Source organism: Oncorhynchus tshawytscha, linkage group LG08 (genome assembly GCF_018296145.1).
Source record: "Oncorhynchus tshawytscha isolate Ot180627B linkage group LG08, Otsh_v2.0, whole genome shotgun sequence".
NCBI classification, from domain to species: Eukaryota; Metazoa; Chordata; class Actinopteri; order Salmoniformes; family Salmonidae; genus Oncorhynchus; species Oncorhynchus tshawytscha.
This window is the reverse complement of record NC_056436.1, coordinates 5,481,004-5,503,162: the sequence shown is the minus strand read 5'-3', so window position 1 is coordinate 5,503,162 and position 22,159 is coordinate 5,481,004. Positions and strand designations below refer to the sequence as shown.

At 42.7% G+C, this 22,159-nt stretch overlaps 1 protein-coding gene across 1 annotated transcript in view; it reads right to left on the bottom strand.

Annotated features, from left to right (window-relative positions):
* Positions 1 to 3,283: 3,283 nt before the first annotated feature.
* LOC112255846 (M1-specific T cell receptor beta chain-like) overlaps positions 3,284 to 22,159 on the bottom strand; it is a 33,200-nt gene continuing 14,324 nt past the window's right edge. Inside the window, exons 5-9 of the mRNA XM_042325115.1 lie at positions 11,787 to 11,840; positions 9,789 to 10,139; positions 9,608 to 9,634; positions 5,849 to 5,955; positions 3,284 to 4,360 (exon numbers count right to left, since the gene is read on the bottom strand). Coding sequence (XP_042181049.1) covers positions 4,337 to 4,360; positions 5,849 to 5,955; positions 9,608 to 9,634; positions 9,789 to 10,139; positions 11,787 to 11,840 — 563 coding nt within the window. The 3' untranslated portion in view covers positions 3,284 to 4,336. The remainder of the gene's footprint in view (positions 4,361 to 5,848; positions 5,956 to 9,607; positions 9,635 to 9,788; positions 10,140 to 11,786; positions 11,841 to 22,159) is intronic.

The following is a 22,159-nucleotide window of genomic DNA, read 5'->3' as shown; positions in this document are numbered from 1 at the left end:
GAAAGAGAGACAGTTTATGTTCTCCAGCTGGTTGATATGCTTGAAATTGGTTGAAATTAGGGAGGGTTGTCAACCTCTTTTTTGGGGCACGGGAGTTTTTTTAATTACATTTGCTCTTCTGCTTGTATTTTCCTAATAAACTATGGTTTGACTTTTGATATTAAGCTAATAAAGTTTAGGAATGTGTGTGAAGGTTTGTTATGAAGTGGCTATAATTAAGCTTTAGCTACTGCAGGTCTATGGTACGAAGGCAGCGCATCCCGGCGCTCCAACGGACTCTGACAGTTGGACTTGAGGAAGACTGTTTCAGGCCAACCAGAATAACTCCTATAATCTAACAATATAATACTAATCTTTATACAAAATATTCACATAGAAAATGTTTGAATTACCCTCCTTCTGTAAGTCTATGTCTGTATAGCAGATGCAGTAGCCATCTAACATAAAGAAATGCATGTGTGTGTCGTAGTTTGCCACGGGCAAATCTCTTTCTGGAGTTATTCTGGCCTAAGCTTCTCTTCCTTTAAATAGGCTATATATATATATATATATACACATTACCATTCAAAAGTTTGGGGTCACTTAGAAGCACATTTCTGTCCATTAAAATAACATCAAATTGATCAGAAATGCAGTGTAGACATTGTTGATGTTGTAAATGACTGTTGTAGCTGGAAACTGCAGATTTTTTTATGGAATATCTACATAGGCGTACAGAGGCCCATTATCAGCAACAATCACTCCTGTGTTCCAATGGCACGTTGTGTCAGCTAATCCAAGTTTATCATTTGCTATTGTGTTATCACAGCTGAAAACTGTTGGTCTGATTAAAGAAGCAACAAAACTGGCCTTCTTTAGACTAGTTGAGTATCTGGAGCATCAGCATTTGTGGGTTTGATTACAGACTCAAAATGGCCAGAAACAAATAGCTTTCTTCTGAAACTCGTCAGTCTATTCTTGTTCTGAGAAATTAAGGCTTTTCCGTGTGAGAAATTGCCAAGAAACTGAAGATCTCGTACAACGCTGTGTACTACTCCCTTCACAGAACAGCGCAAACTGTGTGGGAGGCTCCGGTGCACAACTGAGCAAGAGGACAAGTATTTTAGAGTGTCTAGTTTGAGAAACAGACGCCTCACAAGTTCTCAACTGGCAGCTTCATTAAATAGTACCCACAAAACACCAGTCTCAACGTCAACAGTGAAAAAGCGACTCCGGGATGCTGGCCTTCTAGGCAGAGTTCCTCTGTCCAGTCTCAACATCAACAGTGAAGAGGCGACTCCGGGATGCTGGCCTTCTAGGCAGAGTTCCTCTGTCCAGTGTCTGTGTTCTTTTGCCCATCTTAACCTTTTCTTTTTATTGGCCAGTCTGAGATATGGCTTTTCTTTGCAACTCTGCCTAGAAGGCCAGCATCCCGGAATCGCCTCTTCACTGTTGACATTGAGACTGGTGTTTTGCGGGTACTACACAACGTGCCATTGGAACACAGGAGTGATGGTTGCTGATAATGGGCCTCTGTACGCCTATGTAGATATTCCATTAAAACTCAGCCGTTTCCAGCTACAATAGTCATTTACAACATTAACAATGTCTACACTGTATTTCTGATCAATCTGATGTTATTTTAATGTGCTTTTCTTTCAAAAACAAGGACGTTTCTGTGATCCCAAACCTTTGAAGTGTATATATTAAAATGTCAACATTTAACAATGTTAACATACATTTAAGCCTTTACATTCAATGCCCTGATACATTAAATGCTCACATCTCTGACAGCTGAACCGTGAGGGAGACAATGATTGTTTTAGGAAAGTATTTCCCCTCAAAATACAGGCTATAAAGTTGATCATATACTACACATAGAAACACAATGATGCCAGCAACATACCACCCTGCATCCCACTGCTGGCTTGCTTCTGAAGCTACGCAGGGTTGGTCCTGGTCAGCAACATACCACCCTGCATCCCACTGCTGGCTTGCTTCTGAAGCTACGCAGGGTTGGTCCTGGTCAGCAACATACCACCCTGCATCCCACTGCTGGCTTGCTTCTGAAGCTACACAGGGATGGTCCTGGTCAGTCCCTGGATGGGAGACCAGATGCTGCTGGAGGTGATGTTGGAGGGCCAGTAAGAAGCACTCTTCTCTCTAGTCTAAAAAAAATATCCCAATGCCCCAGACACTGCCCTGTGTAGGGTGCCGTCTTTCGGATGGGACGTTAAACGGGTGTCCTGACTCTCTGAGGTCATTAAAGATCCCATGGCACTTATCGTAAGAGTTGGGGTGTTAACCCCGGTGTCCTGACCTCAAACCATCACGGCCACCTAATAATCCAAACTTTACTGATGGAAACTCTGAAATTGCATATTGTTTTTATGAAGATTGTTGAATATTCTCATGAAAATCTGTCGACCAATTGGATGAAAACCTGGAAGGTACAGACACCATAAAGACTCAAACACATCATGGTTCACCAGCAGCCCCAAACATCTAGTCTAGTATCTGATTATGCTGAACATCATGGTTCACCAGCAGCCCCAAACATCTAGTCTAGTGTCTGATTATGCTGCACATCATGGTTCACCAGCAGCCCCAAACATCTAGTCTAGTGTCTGATTATGCTGCACATCATGGTTCCCCAGCAGCCCCAAACATCTAGTCTAGTGTCTGATTATGCTGAACATCATGGTTCCCCCAGCAGCCCCAAACATCTAGTCTAGTGTCTGATTATGCTGCACATCATGGTTCCCCAGCAGCCCCAAACATCTAGTCTAGTGTCTGATTATGCTGAACATCATGGTTCCCCCAGCAGCCCCAAACATCTAGTCTAGTGTCTGATTATGCTGCACATCATGGTTCACCAGCAGCCCCAAACATCTAGTCTAGTGTCTGATTATGCTAAACATCATGGTTCCCCAGCAGCCCCAAACATCTAGTCTAGTGTCTGATTATGCTGAACATCATGGTTCCCCCAGCAGCCCCAAACATCTAGAGAACAAGCTACTGGCCAAACAAGCTGGTCAGAATTGTCTTTCCTCTCATACTCATCTGAGGTTGAGAATGTTTCTGTCTCTATTTATGTAATTGTATATGTATTTATGTAAAAAGAAATAGGGACCACAATGGAAATAAGTCCCAGACTTTATTGTGCAATCCCAGTCACTTAAAAAAATTATGTATATATACATATGTATTTTTTTTTTACAGACAAATAAAATCAATCAATCAATCAATCAATCAATCAATCCAAACTGTGCAGTGGCCAATTGATGAATGAAAAGAGACATTGTTACGAAACACTATACAGTTTAATGACACTAGGAGATTGTCAAGCCAAGCCTTCAATACTGGGTAAGTCTACAAGACAGGGAGGGGTGTGTTTTCTGTTTGTTCACAACACAAACCATGATATTGAAGTGCCACAAGTTGGTTTGTTTTGTTTATTGGTTGTTAAACCTGTCGGTGGAAGATTCGTTGAATATATTTTATATAAATATGGCATCAAAATGTTGAAAATCTGATTTCCCCCTAGCTGATCATGGTCTGCCTCCGTCTCTGATCGTAATGTGATGAAACAGGCAGGAGAGGGAGCTCGTCTGTGGTGGTCGGTGAACCCTCAACCTTCTGGCCCAAAGCCCTGCGTGGCATCTACTGTGCCAGAAAAGCAGACTGAAGTGGCAAAGTCAATATCCACGTTGATAAAAACAGGGTCGCTACAGTTCTTGTTATTTGTGGTCGTAAACATTATATTGAGTTAATTCTATGAGGGGGAGGGTCGTGAAAATATTTAACTGTGGAGAGGTACATTTTGATCTGTCCCTAATTATATAGTTTATTATTCACAAACTAACATTTAGAAATTGGAAAGCAAAGTGTATTGATACATACTCTACTGGAATTACTGGAAAAACAAACAGACGTTGATTTTGTAAGTTAATGGAAAGGTTGTTTTGGCTGAATTTATTCAAATATACATTTAAATTGCAAGTTCATGTTCATAGGAGATTCTTAAAAGCACATCTTCACATAGACGGGGCAATAAAGAGATACTGGCAACAATAAACACAATGGACAATACAATTACACGCAGGGGCAAACTGGGACCAGAAACCGGCCCCGGCATTTCTAACACACCTGCCCATGTTTTCTTTAAGACCCTCTTTACTAGACAAATTATTATTATTTTGCTAAAAACATAATACCATTTAGACAGGCCCACTGGGCTAAAGATGAATTGGTCCATCTGGCATTTGCCAGAATTGCCCATTTGCCAGTCCGTTCTTGAGCACATGGAAGAATCAACACCCATGCAGGACATCCTCCTTGGGCCGCTTGTATTCCGTTAAATCTGTTTCTCTGAGGAGCCCTGCATGTGAAACACAGACACAGAGATTAAAGACAGTATGGTGTCTGTATGGAAACACAGAGATACAGGATAAAGACAGTATGGTGTCTGTATGGAAACACAGAGATACAGGATAAAGACAGTATGGTGTCTGTATGGGAACACAGAGATACAGGATAAAGACAGTATGGTGTCTGTATGGGGATAAAGACAGTATGGTGTCTGTATGGGAACACAGAGATACAGGATGAAAACAGTATGGTGTCTGTATGGAAACACAGAGATACAGGATAAAGACAGTACGGTGTCTGTATGGGAACACAGAGATACAGGATAAAGACAGTATGGTGTCTGTATGGGGATAAAGACAGTATGGTGTCTGTATGGAAACACAGAGATACAGAAATATAATCAAGGTTTTATTTATATGATGGTGTCAGGTTCAAACCTTTATTAGCCCATAGCTAGCCTGGTCCCAGATCTGTTTGTGTTGTCCTGTCAACTCCTATGGTCATTACCTAGCCTGGTCCCAGATTTGTTTTTGCTGTCTTGTCAACTCCTATGGTCGTTAACTAGCCTGATCCCAGATCTGTTTGTTCTGTCCTGCGTGTCCCGCCTGCCTGTCATCTGACATCCCACTGGGCTCAAACTGATTGACGTTATCAACGCTGTGTCAACGTATTGTGACGTGGAATCTACGTATAATATATATTTTTAAAGTAATCGACGTAAACTGTTTTTTTTGGGGGTGAAATTTAAATCACAGGATTGTGTCATTATGGTAAACTAATTTCAACATAGACAAAATATGTTGAATTTTGATTGATTTAAAACAATATCAGATATTCAAGGTCAGGGTCACTATCAGAAACACAAACATTATGCTGGGCAGCCCCTCCTACTGGAGAGTTCATCTGTCTTCCATCCCAGGTTTTAACCCAGTCACGCTTAGCTATGCTATTTTTCACTGATTATGACCTCTGTGCTTATCGTGGGATGGATTGTTGAGAGATCTCCGCTTAAAATCAAAATAGAATCTGAAATGGCATTGATCATTTGTACTGTGTACTATAATGTAACTCTCAACTGCCATCCAGCTCATGTGGTTGTGCTATTAGATGACGCCCAGTGATAACACATTAATCTGTTCTATAAAGGATTCAATATCTGACGGTGTATCCCCATTTGAACTGTGTTGTGCTTTCAGATGGTTGAAATCATGGGGAAAACACACTGGAAATTCAACTAACTTTTGGCTGTCTTTTTGATTGGGTGAATATAAATTGTAATCTCATTGATCAACGTCTAAACCAAATATTTCCCAATTATCCACGTTGAAACGACATGGTGTGCCCAGTGGGATCTGTTTGTGTGGTCACTGTCAACCTGACCATAGGAGTTGGCAAGACCGTACAAAACTGATCTGGGACTCCTTTAGCACAAGGCAGAGATAGAAGAGGAGAGAGATGACTGTGTGATGAACCTTTATCATATTTGCAGGGAACTCACCTGGAACTTCCAAATCATAACCATGACGACCAGGCCATAGAAGGTACTCTTAGCGATGAAGATGCTGTAGGCCAGCTTGGCAGTCTGGGTGCTCTTCACATAGTAATCTGCAAGGACAATAATACATTCAAATGACCTTGATTAAGGTGGTATCAGATGATATTGTTAGCAGATCATCCATTGAGAAGGATACAGCACAGCCAATGATCTAGGTTAGTGTTTCTGGGTCCTGGGGATCCAACCAATGATCTAGGTTAGTGTTTATTGGTCCTGGGGATCCAACCAATGATCTAGGTTAGTGTTTCTTGGCCCTGGGGATCCAACCAATGATCTAGGTTAGTGTTTATTGGCCCTGGGGATCCAACCAATGATCTAGGTTAGTGTTTCTTGGTCCTGGGGATCCAACCAATGATCTAGGCCAGTGTCATCAGTCATCAGTACAGTATGCAGGTCATCAGTATGTTGTTCATCAGTATGCAGGTTATCAGTATGTTGGTCATCAGTACAGTATGCAGGTCATCAGTACAGTATGTAGGTCATCAGTACAGTATGCAGGTCATCAGTATGCAGGTCATCAGTACAGTATGTTGGTCATCAGTATGTAGGTCATAAATATGCAGGTCATCAGTATGCAGGTCATCAGTACAGTATACAGGTCAGTATGCAGGTCATCAGTACAGTATGCAGGTCATCAGTATGCAGGTCATCAGTACAGTATGTTGGTCATCAGTATGCAGGTCATCAGTATGCAGGTCATCAGTATGCAGGTCATCAGTACAGTATGTAGGTCATCAGTACAGTATGTTGGTCATCAGTACAGTAGGTCAGTCAGTACAGGTATCAGTATGCAGGTCATCAGTACAGTATGCAGGTCATCAGTATGCAGGTCATCAGTATGTAGGTCATCAGTACAGTATACAGGTCATCAGTACAGTATGCAGGTCATCAGTACAGTATGCAGGTCATCAGTATGCAGGTCATCAGTCATCAGGTATCAGTATGCAGGTCATCAGTATGCAGGTCATCAGTACAGTATGTTGGTCATCAGTATGTAGGTCACAAATATGCAGGTCATCAATATGCAGGTCATCAGTACAGTATACAGGTCATCAGTATGCAGGTCATCAGTACAGTATGCAGGTCATCAGTATGCAGGTCATCAGTACAGTATGTTGGTCATCAGTATGCAGGTCATCAGTATGCAGGTCATCAGTACAGTATGTAGGTCATCAGTACAGTATGCAGGTCATCAGTACAGTATGTTGGTCATCAGTACAGTATACAGGTCATCAGTATGCAGGTCATCAGTACAGTATGCAGGTCATCAGTATGCAGGTCATCAGTATGTAGGTCATCAGTACAGTATACAGGTCATCAGTACAGTATGCAGGTCATCAGTACAGTATGCAGGTCATCAGTATGCAGGTCATCAGTACAGTATGCAGGTCATCAGTATGCAGGTCATCAGCACAGTATGCAGGTCATCAGTACAGTATGTAGGTCATCAGTATGCAGGTCATCAGTACAGTATGCATGTCATCAGTATGCAGGTCATCAGTATGTAGGTCATCAGTACAGTATACAGGTCATCAGTACAGTATGTAGGTCATCAGTACAGGTATGCAGGTCATCAGTACAGTATGCAGGTCATCAGTATGCTGGTCATCAGTTTGTAGGTCATCAGTATGCAGGTCATCAGTACAGTATGCAGGTCATCAGTATGCAGGTCATCAGTATGCAGGTCAGTATGCAGGTCATCAGTATGCAGGTCATCAGTACAGTATGCAGGTCATCAGTATGCTGGTCATCAGTATGCAGGTCATCAGTATGCAGGTCATCAGTACAGTATGCAGGTCATCAGTATGCAGGTCATCAGTACAGTATGCAGGTCATCAGTACAGTATGTAGGTCATCAGTACAGTATGCAGGTCATCAGTATGCAGGTCATCAGTACAGTATGCAGGTCATCAGTATGCAGGTCATCAGTACAGTATGTAGGTCATCAGTATGCAGGTCATCAGTATGCAGGTCATCAGTACAGTATGCAGGTCATCAGTACAGTATGTAGGTCATCAGTACAGTATGCAGGTCATCAGTATGCAGGTCATCAGTACAGTATGCAGGTCATCAGTACAGTATGCAGGTCATCAGTACAGTATGCTGGTCAGTCAGTATGCAGGTCATCAGTATGCAGGTCATCAGTCAGTATGCTGGTCACCAGTACAGTATGCAGGTCATCAGTATGCAGGTCATCAGTATGCAGGTCATCAGTACAGTATGCAGGTCATCAGTATGCAGGTCATCAGTATCAGTATGCAGGTCATCAGTACAGTATGCAGGTCATCAGTATGCAGGTCATCAGTACAGTATGCAGGTCATCAGTATGCAGGTCATCAGTATGCAGGTCAGTCAGTATGCAGGTCATCAGTACAGTATGCAGGTCATCAGTATGCAGGTCATCAGTACAGTATGCAGGTCATCAGTACAGTATGCAGGTCATCAGTATGCAGGTCATCAGTATGCAGGTCATCAGTATGCAGGGTATGCAGGTCATCAGTACAGTATGCAGGTCATCAGTACAGTATGCAGGTCATCAGTATGCAGGTCATCAGTCAGTATGCAGGTCATCAGTATGCAGGTCATCAGTACAGGTCATCAGTCAGTATGCAGGTCATCAGTACAGTATGCAGGTCATCAGTACAGTATGCAGGTCATCAGTATGCAGGTCATCAGTACAGTATGCAGGTCATCAGTACAGTATGCAGGTCATCAGTATGCAGGTCATCAGTACAGTATGCAGGTCATCAGTACAGTATGCAGGTCATCAGTATGCAGGTCATCAGTATGCAGGTCATCAGTATGCAGGTCATCAGTACAGTATGCAGGTCATCAGTATGCAGGTCATCAGTACAGTATGCAGGTCATCAGTACAGTATGTAGGTCATCAGTACAGTATGCAGGTCATCAGTATGCAGGTCATCAGTACAGTATGCAGGTCATCAGTACAGTATGCAGGTCATCAGTATGTAGGTCATCAGTACAGTATGCAGGTCATCAGTACAGTATGCAGGTCATCAGTATGCAGTATGCAGTCACAGTATGCAGGTCATCAGTATGCAGGTCATCAGTATGCAGGTCATCAGTACAGTATGCAGGTCATCAGTATGCAGGTCATCAGTATGCAGGTCATCAGTATGCAGGTCATCAGTACAGTATGCAGGTCATCAGTATGCAGGTCATCAGTACAGTATGCAGGTCATCAGTACAGTATGCAGGTCATCAGTATGCAGGTCATCAGTCAGTATGCAGTATGCAGGTCATCAGTATGCAGGTCATCAGTACAGTATGCAGGTCATCAGTACAGTATGCAGGTCATCAGTATGCAGGTCATCAGTATGCAGGTCATCAGTATGCAGGTCATCAGTACAGTATGCAGGTCATCAGTATGCAGGTCATCAGTATGCAGGTCATCAGTATGCAGGTCATCAGTACAGTATGCAGATCATCAGTATGCTGGTCATCAGTACAGTATGCAGGTCAGTATGCAGGTCATCAGTATGCAGGTCATCAGTACAGTATGCAGGTCATCAGTACAGTATGCAGGTCATCAGTATGCAGGTCATCAGTACAGTATGCAGGTCATCAGTACAGTATGCAGGTCATCAGTATGCAGGTCATCAGTATGCAGGTCATCAGTACAGTATGCCATGTATTTAGGTATGTAGAAAAATAACTGTAGTATAAAATGGGCACATTTACCTGTCGTTATCTCTCCCCCACTTTGACCTGAAAGAAACAGAGAAGGAGAGTTTCAGATGAGATTATACACCACGGTACCACTTAGGCATTGGGGAATGCATTAGAGTCTCAAAACTAGTGTACTAGTTCAGTCAAATATCTTGCTTCTCAGAAACACAGACAGTGTTCATTGTTTTATTACCTTGGAGATCTCCACGAATGGTGTCATTCACTTGTATATTGTCAGTCCCATTGTAAAAGCTGACATTGCAGGTGAATCTGTTCTCTGGTTTGTGCCATTCATTGGCTGGGACTCTCAGTCTGCTGGTGATACTGTATAAACCATCTTTATCCCACAAGGCCCTGTTGTCGGTCCCGGCACCTTCAGTTCTGTTGACATTGTTGACTTGCCAGAAGACCGTGACGTGGTCGGGGTAGAAGCGGGTGGCTACACACACTAGGGTCTTCTTCTTCTTCTTGTTTATATCTTCACACTCCTTAGCGGAGGGTGCTAGGACTTTCACTGTGGGTTCAGTGACTTTGATGTTTGGATCTGCATGGAGAAAACAGTGGAGTATTTTAACACCCAATCAATGGCTCTGTTTGCTGTCGACATCATACCTGAACCCGAGTGCTTTAAAACACAGTTCATCACAAAATGAATCAATGAGAGAGTTCATCACAAAATGAATCAATGAGAGAGTTCATCAGAAAATGTGATTAATCAATAAATGTCATTCATCAATAAATGTATGCCAAGTCAAACACATAGATACAGAGGGTGTACGACAGCAGCTTGGAATGAACCACTTTGTTACTGCACTGTAACACCCCTATATATAATGTAATTACAGCATTATCATAGTATTAGTATAGTATTACAGTAGTATTATTACAGTAGTATTACAGTAGTATTACAGTAGTATTACAGTATTATTATTACAGTAGTATTACAGTAGTATTATTACAGTAGTATTACAGTAGTATTACAGTATTATTATTACAGTAGTATTACAGTAGTATTATAACAGTATCACAGTAGTATTATCACAGTATTATTATAGTATTATGATTACAGTAGTTTTACGGTAGTATTATCACAGTATCATCACAGTATTATTATAACAGTAGTATTACAGTATTACTATTACAATAGTATTACAGTAGTATTATAACAGTATCACAGTAGTATTATCACAGTATTATTACAGTAGTATTATTACAGTAGTATTATTACAGTATTATCACAGCTGTATTATTACAGTTGTATTACAGTATTATTACAGTATTATTATTATTATTGTTGCAGTATTATTATTACAGTATTATTAGTATTATCAGTAGTATTATTGAAGTATTATCACAGTATTATTATTACAGTAGAATTATTACAGTAGTGTTCGTATTATTATCACAGTAGTATTACGGCATTGTTATTGAAGTATTATCACAGTATTATTATTACAGTAGAATTATTACAGTAGTGTTTGTATTATTATCACAGTAGTATTACGGCATTGTTATTGAAGTATTATCACAGTATTATTCTTACAGAATTCTTACAGTATTATTATTACTACAGCATTATAGAAGTATTATTATTGTTGCAGTATTATTATTACACTATTCTTACAGTATTCTTATAGTATCATTATTATTACTGTAGTATTACAGTATTCTTATAGTATCATTATTATTACAGTAGTATTACAGTATTCTTATAGTATCATTATTATTACAGTTGTATTACAGTATTATTACATTATTATTATAATTATTGTTGCAGTATTATTATTACACTATTCTTACAGTATTCTTATAGTATCATTATTATTACTGTAGTATTACAGTATTCTTATAGTATCATTATTATTACAGTAGTATTACAGTATTCCTCTTACATTATTCTTACAGTGTTGTAACAGTATTACAGTATTATTCTTACACTCTTACAGTATTGTAACAGTATTATAACAGTATTCTTACAGTATTATAACAGTATTCTTACAGTATTATAACAGTATTCTTACAGTATTCTTACAGTATTGAAACAGTATTACTACAGTATTATACCAGTATTCTTACAGTATTACTACAGTATTCTAACAGTATTCTAACAGTATTACAGTATTCTTACAGTATTACTACAGTATTATAACAGTATTCTTACAGTATTCTACCAGTATTACAGTTTTCTTACCCAGAACTGTTAGCTTAGTTCCCTCTCCAAAGTAGGCAGCATAACCACCAGAGCACACCACATACTCACAGACAGAAAACCAAGAGGATTCTAGCTACCCATTGGTGTATTTGCAGTAGTTTGGCTTGTAGCAAAGGAAGTAATATCGTATTTCTAAGCATGTCTATGTCGACAGAGCATAGGGCTAATTCACTTCATCATTAGCTCTTTGTACAGCTTAAATGTCCCCCCCCCCCCTGAATATTTTCATGCTCAACTATGCCAGGAATGCAAAGCAAACAAACCCCTTAATTTAAAAATAATTTAATGATGTATTTGCAATATTTTTTTAAAGAAAGTTGAAAATCTGAATCCCTTACCTAGAACAGTGAGTCTGGTACCTGGACCAAACTCTGCCTTATCCGTGTACCACAGAGACATACCATGCTCTACATTACAGACACTGGATGACATCTGACACAGATCTGTTACTTTGCCTTTTCTGAACTGTTATGCACTTCCATTCAAACTGATACAACACCACAATATAGATTCATTACAAACCAAACGCCTGAGGAATTGGAACATTGTTTTATAAACCATAAAGATATTTTCTCTCCATCTCTGGTTCACACACCGGATAAAAAAAATAAGACAACGTCTCTTTCAGTAACAGATAAACTCATGATGGCATAGATAACAGATGACAGAATCAGTTTTCTCACCCAGAACTGTGAGTTTGGTGCCATTGCCGAAGTACGCCTGGGTGGTGCTCACACTGATACACAGCTACAGAAATAACCCCTCCTCACTACTCAGCACTAGCAGAGTTTAGCTGTAGCCTTTACACCCCCAACCTGCTGTCTTTGGTTGTTGGATTTAGTTATTCTATGAAATGTAATGACATCACAAAATCATTTCCAGATTATGTAGAGATGAAATGATCATTGTTTTGACCGAAGTACCTAAGACTGTGTCTGGTTCCACTGCGAAGGAACCTCTTCTCCTCTAGCTGATAGGTATTATAATGAAGGCAGACTGTGTCTGGGCACAGAGCCAGACAGCGTTATAACCATGATGATTGGAGCACATAACTAATGCATTTACTGTGATCCATTCAAATACACTCTCTTACTTTAACACCATTTAGACTTATAGTCAAATACGATATTTTCTATATTGCCAAATGTAAAAATGTTTTGGTCTTTGTTATTCCCTCGTGTACATTTGTCAGATAGAGTCCACAACAGTTCATTGTTCATTTTCTTACCTAAAACGGTGAGTTTGGTGCCGGCTCCAAAATATGCCTCCGAGTACGAGCACAGAGACTCAAAGCAGTATCTTTACTGTCTCTCTGACTTTGTTTCGACTCCATCTTTGTTACTCTGTTAAAAAGTTATTCAAAACCTCTTCACAGGACCTCTGAGACATTCAGCTGAGGGGGTTAAATCTGACATAGTTTACAACCAAATCAATTATGGGGACTATTTTACTAATGAAATTCAAGTGTGTTCCACCTCAACCAATCTTTAGGTCACATTCCAATCCATGAATATCAACCACACACTGTAACCTACAGACTGTAGCCATTACATATAAATGTGTTTAAATGTAGTTTTTTAAAATCCCAATCAGGTGCCAACGTTATATTATGTTGGTGTGTTGTCTCACCTAGAACAGTTAACCGGGTTCCTCCACCGAAGTCAACCTGGCCCACACCACCAGCACAGTGGATTTACTCCACCTGTATGTAACCACGTCAGGAGGACGATCGATAGATACTACCCAGTCATTCTGTTACAGTACCATTCTCTATATACATTATAACCACATAGTTTACATGGTTTATAACCAACAGAATACTGCTCTTTTTTTCAGTGTCATTTCTCACCTAGAACAGTTAACCTGGTTCCTTCAGCCTGGCCGGCACCGTTAGCACAGTACAGTGGAATACTGCTCTAGTATAGATATACAGTATAGACGTGCTGAGCCTGGCCTGGCACCATTAACACAGTACAGTGGAATACTGCTCTAATATAGATATACAGTATAGACGTGCTCTGAGCCTGAGCCTGGCACCATTAACACAGTACAGTGGAATACTGCTCTAATATAGATATACAGTAGACGTGCTGAGCCTGGCACCATTAACACAGTACAGTGGAATACTGCTAATATGAGCCTGGCTGGCACCATTAACACAGTACAGTGGAATACTGCTCTAGTATAGATATATAGACGTGCTGAGCCTGGCACCATTAACACAGTACAGTGGAATACTGCTCTAATATAGATATATAGACGTGCTGAGCCTGGCACCATTAACACAGTACAGTGGAATACTGCTCTAATATAGATATATAGACGTGCTGAGCCTGGCACCATTAACACAGTACAGTGGAATACTGCTCTTTAGCCTGGCTGGCACCATTAACACAGTACAGTGGAATACTGCTCTAGTCAACCAAGTCCTTTTCTCATCAACTTTAAATCATACATGGCCTTCGATAACTGTATTGGTCAAGACGTCCTACCGATCAACACCGTGTTTTAACCAGTTAAACAAGACCGACACAGATGACTCAAACATACTGTAATACTACGATATCAAATCTCTTCTCACGAGTATGTGGTCTCACTCACATTCATTGTCCGTACGCCAAACATAGTGTACGGGATTACTTACTGAGAACTGTTAATTTGGTGCCTTGTCCAAAATGGGCCTCATAGTTGGCACAGTGTACAGGCTTAACATCAAAAAGCATTGAGTGGAGTAACACTAGTATGAACTAATCTAATGTACTGAATCTATAATCAACTAACTCCTCACATCACCAAACCCCTAAACCACACATAGAGACCCATTAGTTCCATCATGGTGAATATTCTCTTACCCAGAACAGTCAGTTTGGTTCCTGCTCCAAAGAATGCAGGATTATAGTTGTCACAGTGCGGACATACTGAGCAGTAATGTGCCAACCAGTAGCTACTGAACTTGTCTACGTATTTGGCATCTAACATAATAACCGCTTTTTATGACTTGTCAATTGTTCAAATGAACTATTAGATCCATAAACATAACATTGTCAGGTACAGGAAGTAAATCAATGAGGAAGTTTTACCTAAAACAGTGAGTTTGGTTCCATTCCCAAAGTAGGCTGGTTGGTTTGAAGTCACAGTGTTTTCACATCAACCATTTAGTTCAGCTGAATCATAGACACTAATCAAACATCTCCAGGGTTACAGATCTATATCAATGTCATTCATCTGAAGTGAACTTACCTAAAACAGTGAGTTTGGTTCCATTCCCAAAGTAGGCCTCACTTCCAGTGTCACATTGTTTGCCTCCTCTTCCAAAAATACCTCAGATCTCTTTGTCATTCTGCCTCAAGGGAATATGAACAGAGATACTCAGAGATACTCAGAGATACTCTAAAAAGAACTACTGAGTTCAGCAAAACATTTGAGGAGATTTTATGGTCAAACATGAATCAAACAAACTCCCTTATGTAACTAAATCTGACTTCATAAGTTTGTTGTCTTGTCTAGGAAAATGCTCCCAATAAAGTAGATTTTATAATCCTGAAGACTTGTTGAAATCTTGTTTTATCCTTCAGTATTATCAAAACATCTCTCCAGACTCCTCGACAGTCTGTAGTAGTGTGTGAATAGGCCCCAGACCTCCCCTGTATGGAAGTGAATGGTAGGAGGTTTTTGTACGGCGTCTCTATGTAAATATATCACCGTGGCCCCCTGTCCCCACAGTGTGAAAGCATCACACAAAAACACTTGTTCTGTTCTTTCTGTTGTTTATTTCCCCTCCCCTGTTCTCTCTCTGTATCTCTCTCACCATCTCAGTTTCTCAGTATCTGTCTGTAGCAGCAGGTGCCTCGGCACGGAGGGTTACTGCAGTTGGATCCTGACCCTATAAATAGAACATCAAATTCATGATTTTAATAATAAACATTTACATTTGGATATTTACTTTTTTCTCTCTATTGATTTAATGAATAAGATCAATCAAAAAGACAATGTGAAAAGACAATATCCAAATGTAATGTTTATAATGAATATTATGGCATTCTACTGTTGTTACTGGAGTGGGATCCTGGTCCAAACTGACAGCTTCTATTTCCGTCAGCAGTACTAAGAAAAGCAGCAGGGAGGAGAGGAGGGAGAGGAGGGGGGGAGAGGAGGAGAGGAGGAAAGGAGGGGGAGGAGAGGAGGAGGAGAGGAGGAGAGGAGGAAAGGAGGGGGGAGGAGAGGAGGGGGAGGAGAGGAGGAGGAGGAGAGGAGGGGGGGGAGAGGAGGAGAGGAGGAAAGGAGGGGGAGGAGGGGGGAAGGAGAGGAGGAGGAGGGAGAGGAGGGGGGAGAGGAGGGGGAGAGGGAGGAGGAGGAGAGGAGGGGGAGGAGAGGAGGAGGAGAGGAGGAGGGGGAGGAGAGGAGGAGGAGAGGAAGAGGGGGATGAGGAGAGGAGGAGGAGGGAGGAGGAGGAGAGGAGGAGGAGGGGGGGGAGGGAGGGAGAGAGGAGGGGGAGGAGGAGGAGGAGGAGGGAGGAGGAGGGAGGGGGAGGAGAGGAGGAGGAGGAGAGGAGGAGAGGGAGGAGGAGAGGAGGAGGGGGAGGAGAGGAGGAGGAGAGGAAGAGGGGGATGAGGAGAGGAGGAGGAGAGGAGGAGGAGGGGGAGGAGAGGAGCAGGGGGATGAGGAGAGGAGGGGGAGGAGGAGGAGAGGAGGAGGAGGAGGAGGAGGAGAGGAGGAGGGGGATGAGGGAGAGGAGGAGGAGAGGAGGAGGAGGAGGAGAGGAGGGGGAGAGGAGGGGGAGGAGAGGAGGAGGAGGAGGAGAGGAGGAGGGGGGAGGAGAGGAGGAGGAGAGGAGGAGAGGAGGAGGAGGAGATGAGGAGGAGGGTGAGGAGAGGAGGAGGAGTGGAGGAGGAGAGGAGGAGAGGAGGAGGAGGAGGAGAGGAGGGGGGAGAGGAGGGGGGGAGGAGAGGAGGAGGAGGAGAGGAGGAAGGGGAGGAGAGGAGAGGAGGAGGAGAGGAGGAGGGGGATGAGGAGAGGAGGAGGAGGAGATGAGGAGGAGGGTGAGAGAGGAGGAGGAGTGGAGGAGGAGAGAAGGAGGAGAGGAGGAGGAGGAGAGGAGGAGGGGGATGAGGAGAGGAGGAGGAGGAGATGAGAAGGAGGGTGAGGAGAGGAGGAGTGGAGGAGGAGAGAAGGAGGAGAGGAGGAGGAGGAGAGGAGGAGGAGGAGGAGGGGGAGGGGAGGAGGAGAGGAGGGGGAGGAGGAGGAGATGATGGAGAGGAGGAGGAGGAGGAGGAGGAGGAGGAGGAGAGGAGGAGGAGGAGGAGGAGAGGAGGGGGAGGAGGAGGAGGAGATGATGGAGAGGAGGAGGGGGAGGAGAGGAGGAGGAGGAGGAGAGGGAGGAGGAGGAGGAGGAGGAGGAGAGGGGGAGGAGGAGGAGGAGGAGGAGGAGGCAAGGACAAATGTTTTTTTTAATCTAAAAATGTAAATGACAGCTGTCTAAGGCACAGCCCTGTCCCCTCTCCCTCTCCTCTCCCCTGCCATGCTGCATCAAGTGACAGTAACAGCCTATCATAGAGCAGGGCTGACAAGATCCAGTCTTAAACTTGCACTACCTTCTAACTTGATTCTAATTGCATTTGATCAAATCTTTTTTATTTATTTATTTTTTATTCAACCTTTATTTAACTGGTAGGAGGTATCTGCTTTAGTGACAGTATCCTTATATTGTGGAATGGTTTGTATAAAAGGTATATATGTATTTAGAGACAATCTTAAATGTGTTTCTTTTGTTTTATATCTCAAGCCAATGGAATTGAATTGAAAAGGATACTACAGAATTCTGGTGTGACTTTGTGTAATCCCACAGTTACCCTCCAGAGGTCAGTGTAGGATCACCTCTGAGAAATGTCTCCCTTTTTAATCAAAGAGCTTCATTTGATATCAAGGGTAGGCTTCTTCTGTTCTCTGTTTAGTGAGTCCTCCAGATCAGAGGCAGTAGGGATGACCAGGGATGTTCTCTGTTTAGTGAGTCCTCCAGATCAGAGGCAGTAGGGATGACCAGGGATGTTCTCTGTTTAGTGAGTCCTCCAGATCAGAGGCAGTAGGGATGACCAGGGATGTTCTCTGTTTAGTGAGTCCTCCAGATCAGAGGCAGTAGGGATGACCAGGGATGTTCTCTGTTTAGTGAGTCCTCCAGATCAGAGGCAGTAGGGACGACCAGGGATGTTCTCTTGATAAGTGTGTGAATTGGACCATTTTCCTGTCCTGCTAAGCATTCCAAATGTAACAAGTACTTTTAGGTGTCAGGGAAAATGTATGGAGTAAAAAGTACATTGCTTTCTTTAGGAATGTAGTGAAGTAAAAGTAAAATTGTACTGATGTACTAACAAGGCTGTTCATCATTCATTACGCAGCTCATCACCTGCTCGACTGATCTACTGCACTTCAACAACAGATGTCCTCACATTGGATGGGTTGATTAGGATTGAAACCTTCTCTCACACAGCCTAATACATACTCTTAGAGTTGGTTTACCCCATTAATGTACTTGGTAATGTACCTGGATAATAATATATCATTATAATGTAAACGCAGAAACAAACAGGAGACAGTCTTTACAGAAAATGATGCAGAAAAATGAATCCATGCTTTTGTCACTTCTAGGTTAGACTACTGCAATGCTCTACTTTCCGGCTACCCGGATAAAGCACCAAATAAACTTCAGTTAGTGCTAAACACGGCTGCTAGAATCCTGACTAGAACCAAAAAATTTGATCATATTACTCCAGTGCTAGCCTCTCGACTCTGGCTTCCTGTTAAGGGAAGGGCTGATTTCAAGGTTTTACTGCTAACCTACAAAGCATTACATGGGCTTGCTCCTACCTATCTCTCTGATTTGGTCCTGCCGTACATACCTACACGTACGCTACGGTCACAAGGCGCAGGCCTCCTAATTGTCCCTAGAATTTCTAAGCAAACAGCTGGAGGCAGGGCTTTCTCCTATAGAGCTCCATTTTTATGGAATGGTCTGCCTACCCATGTAAGAGATGCAAACTTGGTCTCAACCTTTAAGTCTTTACTGAAGACTCATCTCTTCAGTGGGTCATATGATTGAGTGTAGTCTGGCCCAGGAGTGGGAAGGTGAACGGAAAGGCTCTGGAGCAACGAACCGCCCTTGCTGTCTCTGCCTGGACGGTTCCCCTCTTTCCACTGGGATTCTCTGCCTCTAACCCTATTACAGGGGCTGAGTCACTGGCTTACTGGGGCTCTTTCATACCGTCCCTAGGAGGGGTGCGTCACTTGAGTGGGTTGAGTCACTGATGTGATCTTCCTGTCTGGGTTGGCGCCCCCCCTTGGGTTGTGCCGTGGCGGAGATCTTTGTGGGCTATACTCAGCCTTGTCTCAGGATGGTAAGTTGGTGGTTGAAGATATCCCTCTAGTGGTGTGGGGGCTGTGCTTTGGCAAAGTGGGTGGGGTTATATCCTTCCTGTTTGGCCCTGTCCGGGGGTGTCCTCGGATGGGGCCACAGTGTCTCCTGACCCCTCCTGTCTCAGCCTCCAGTATTTATGCTGCAGTAGTTTATGTGTCGGGGGGCTAGGGTCAGTTTGTTATATCAGGAGTACTTCTCCTGTCCTATTCGGTGTCCTGTGTGAATTTAAGTGTGCTCTCTCTAATTCTCTCTTTCTCTCTTTCTTTCTCTCTCTCGGAGGACCTGAGCCCTAGGACCATGCCTCAGGACTACCTGACATGATGACTCCTTGCTGTCCCCAGTCCACCTGGCCATGCTGCTGCTCCAGTTTCAACTGTTCTGCCTTATCATTATTGGACCATACTGGTCATTTATGAACATTTGAACATCTTGGCCATGTTCTGTTATAATCTCTACCCGGCACAGCCAGAAGAGGACTGGCCACCCCACATAGCCTGGTTCTTCTCTAGGTTTCATCCTAGGTTTTGGCCTTTCTAGGGAGTTTTTCCTAGCCACCGTGCTTCTACACCTGCATTGCTTGCTGTTTGGGGTTTTAGACTGGGTTTCTGTACAGCACTTTGAGATATCAGCTGATGTACGAAGGGCTATATAAATACATTTGATTTGATTTGATTTGATTTGATTGACAGAAACAGGAGACAGTCTTTACAGAAACACAAACAGGAGACAGTCTTTACTGAAACAGGAGACAGTCTTTACAGAAACACAAACAGGAGACAGTCTTTACTGAAACAGGAGACAGTCTTTACAGAAACAGGAGACAGTCTTTACAGAAACAGGAGACAGTCTTTACTGAAACAGGAGACAGTCTTTACAGAAACACAAACAGGAGACAGTCTTTACAGAAACAGGAAACAGTCTTTACAGAAACAGGAGACAGTCTTTACAGAAACAGGAGACAGTCTTTACAGAAACAGGAGACAGTCTTTACAGAAACAGGAGACAGTCTTTACAGAAACACAAACAGGAGACAGTCTTTACACAAACAGGAGACAGTCTTTACAGAAACACAAACAGGAGACAGTCTTTACAGAAACAGGAGACAGTCTTTACAGAAACAGGAGACAGTCTTTACAGAAACAGGAGACAGTCTTTACAGAAACACAAACAGGAGACAGTCTTTACACAAACAGGAGACAGTCTTTACAGAAACAGGAGACAGTCTTTACAGAAACACAAACAGGAGACAGTCTTTACACAAACAGGAGAAAGTCTTTACACAAACAGGAGACAGTCTTTACAGAAACACAAACAGGAGACAGTCTTTACAGAAACAGGAAACAGTCTTTACAGAAACAGGAGAAAGTCTTTACACAAACAGGAGACAGTCTTTACAGAAACACAAACAGGAGACAGTCTTTACAGAAACAGGAGAAAGTCTTTACAGAAACACAAACAGGAGACAGTCTTTACAGAAACAGGAAACAGTCTTTACAGAAACAGGAGACAGTCTTTACAGAAACAGGAGACAGTCTTTACAGAAACAGGAGACAGTCTTTACAGAAACACAAACAGGAGACAGTCTTTACACAAACAGGAGACAGTCTTTACAGAAACACAAACAGGAGACAGTCTTTACAGAAACAGGAGACAGTCTTTACAGAAACAGGAGACAGTCTTTACAGAAACACAAACAGGAGACAGTCTTTACACAAACAGGAGACAGTCTTTACAGAAACAGGAGACAGTCTTTACAGAAACAGAAACAGGAGACAGTCTTTACACAAACAGGAGAAAGTCTTTACACAAACAGGAGACAGTCTTTACAGAAACAGGAGACTAGCTACTAGTAGCTACTAACTAATCGTGGATGCATGACCTATTCTGTGATATATCTGGGTTAACTTGCTCATATCAAGCGACACATACCAGACCGTTTGTGGAAAGGTAAACATAACAATTAGTGGGCTCGTTTTATAAGGATCCGACAGTGAAACTAAAATAGTTTGGTAGCTAGCTGGTGAGACTTTCATTTATTTCCCAATTCATTTGTTGATCACCCCTAAATATGGTTCCCAATCAGAGACAATGACTAACACCTGCCTCTGATTGAGACCCATATCAGGCCAAACATAGAAATAGACAAACTAGACATATAACATAGAATGCCCACTCAGATCACACCCTGACCAAACAAAACATAGAAACATACAAAGCAAACTATGGTCAGGGTGTGAGTCCAGAAGAAGACGGAGAGCCCTAAGTCCAGAAGAAGACGGAGAGCCCTAAGTCCAGAAGAAGACGGAGAGCCCTAAGTCCAGAAGAAGACGGAGAGCCCTAAGTCCAGAAGAAGACGGAGAGCCCTAAGTCCAGAAGAAAACGGAGAGCCCTAAGTCCAGAAGAAGACGGAGAGCCCTAAGTCCAGAAGAAGACGGAGAGCCCTAAGTCCAGAAGAAGACGGAGAGCCCTAAGTCCAGAAGAAGACGGAGAGCCCTAAGTCCAGAAGAAGACAGAGAGCCCTAAGTCCAGAAGAAGACGGAGAGCCCTAAGTCCAGAAGAAGACGGAGAGCCCTAAGTCCAGAAGAAGACGGAGAGCCCTAAGTCCAGAAGAAGACGGAGAGCCCTAAGTCCAGAAGAAGACGGAGAGCCCTAAGTCCAGAAGAAGACGGAGAGCCCTAAGTCCAGAAGAAGACGGAGAGCCCTAAGTCCAGAAGAAGACGGAGAGCCCTAAGTCCAGGAGAAGACGGAGAGCCCTAAGTCCAGAAGAAGACGGAGAGCCCTAAGTCCAGAAGAAGACGGAGAGCCCTAAGTCCAGAAGAAGACGGAGAGCCCTAAGTCCAGAAGAAGACGGAGAGCCCTAAGTCCAGGAGAAGACGGAGAGCCCTAAGTCCAGAAGAAGACGGAGAGCCCTAAGTCCAGAAGAAGACGGAGAGCCCTAAGTCCA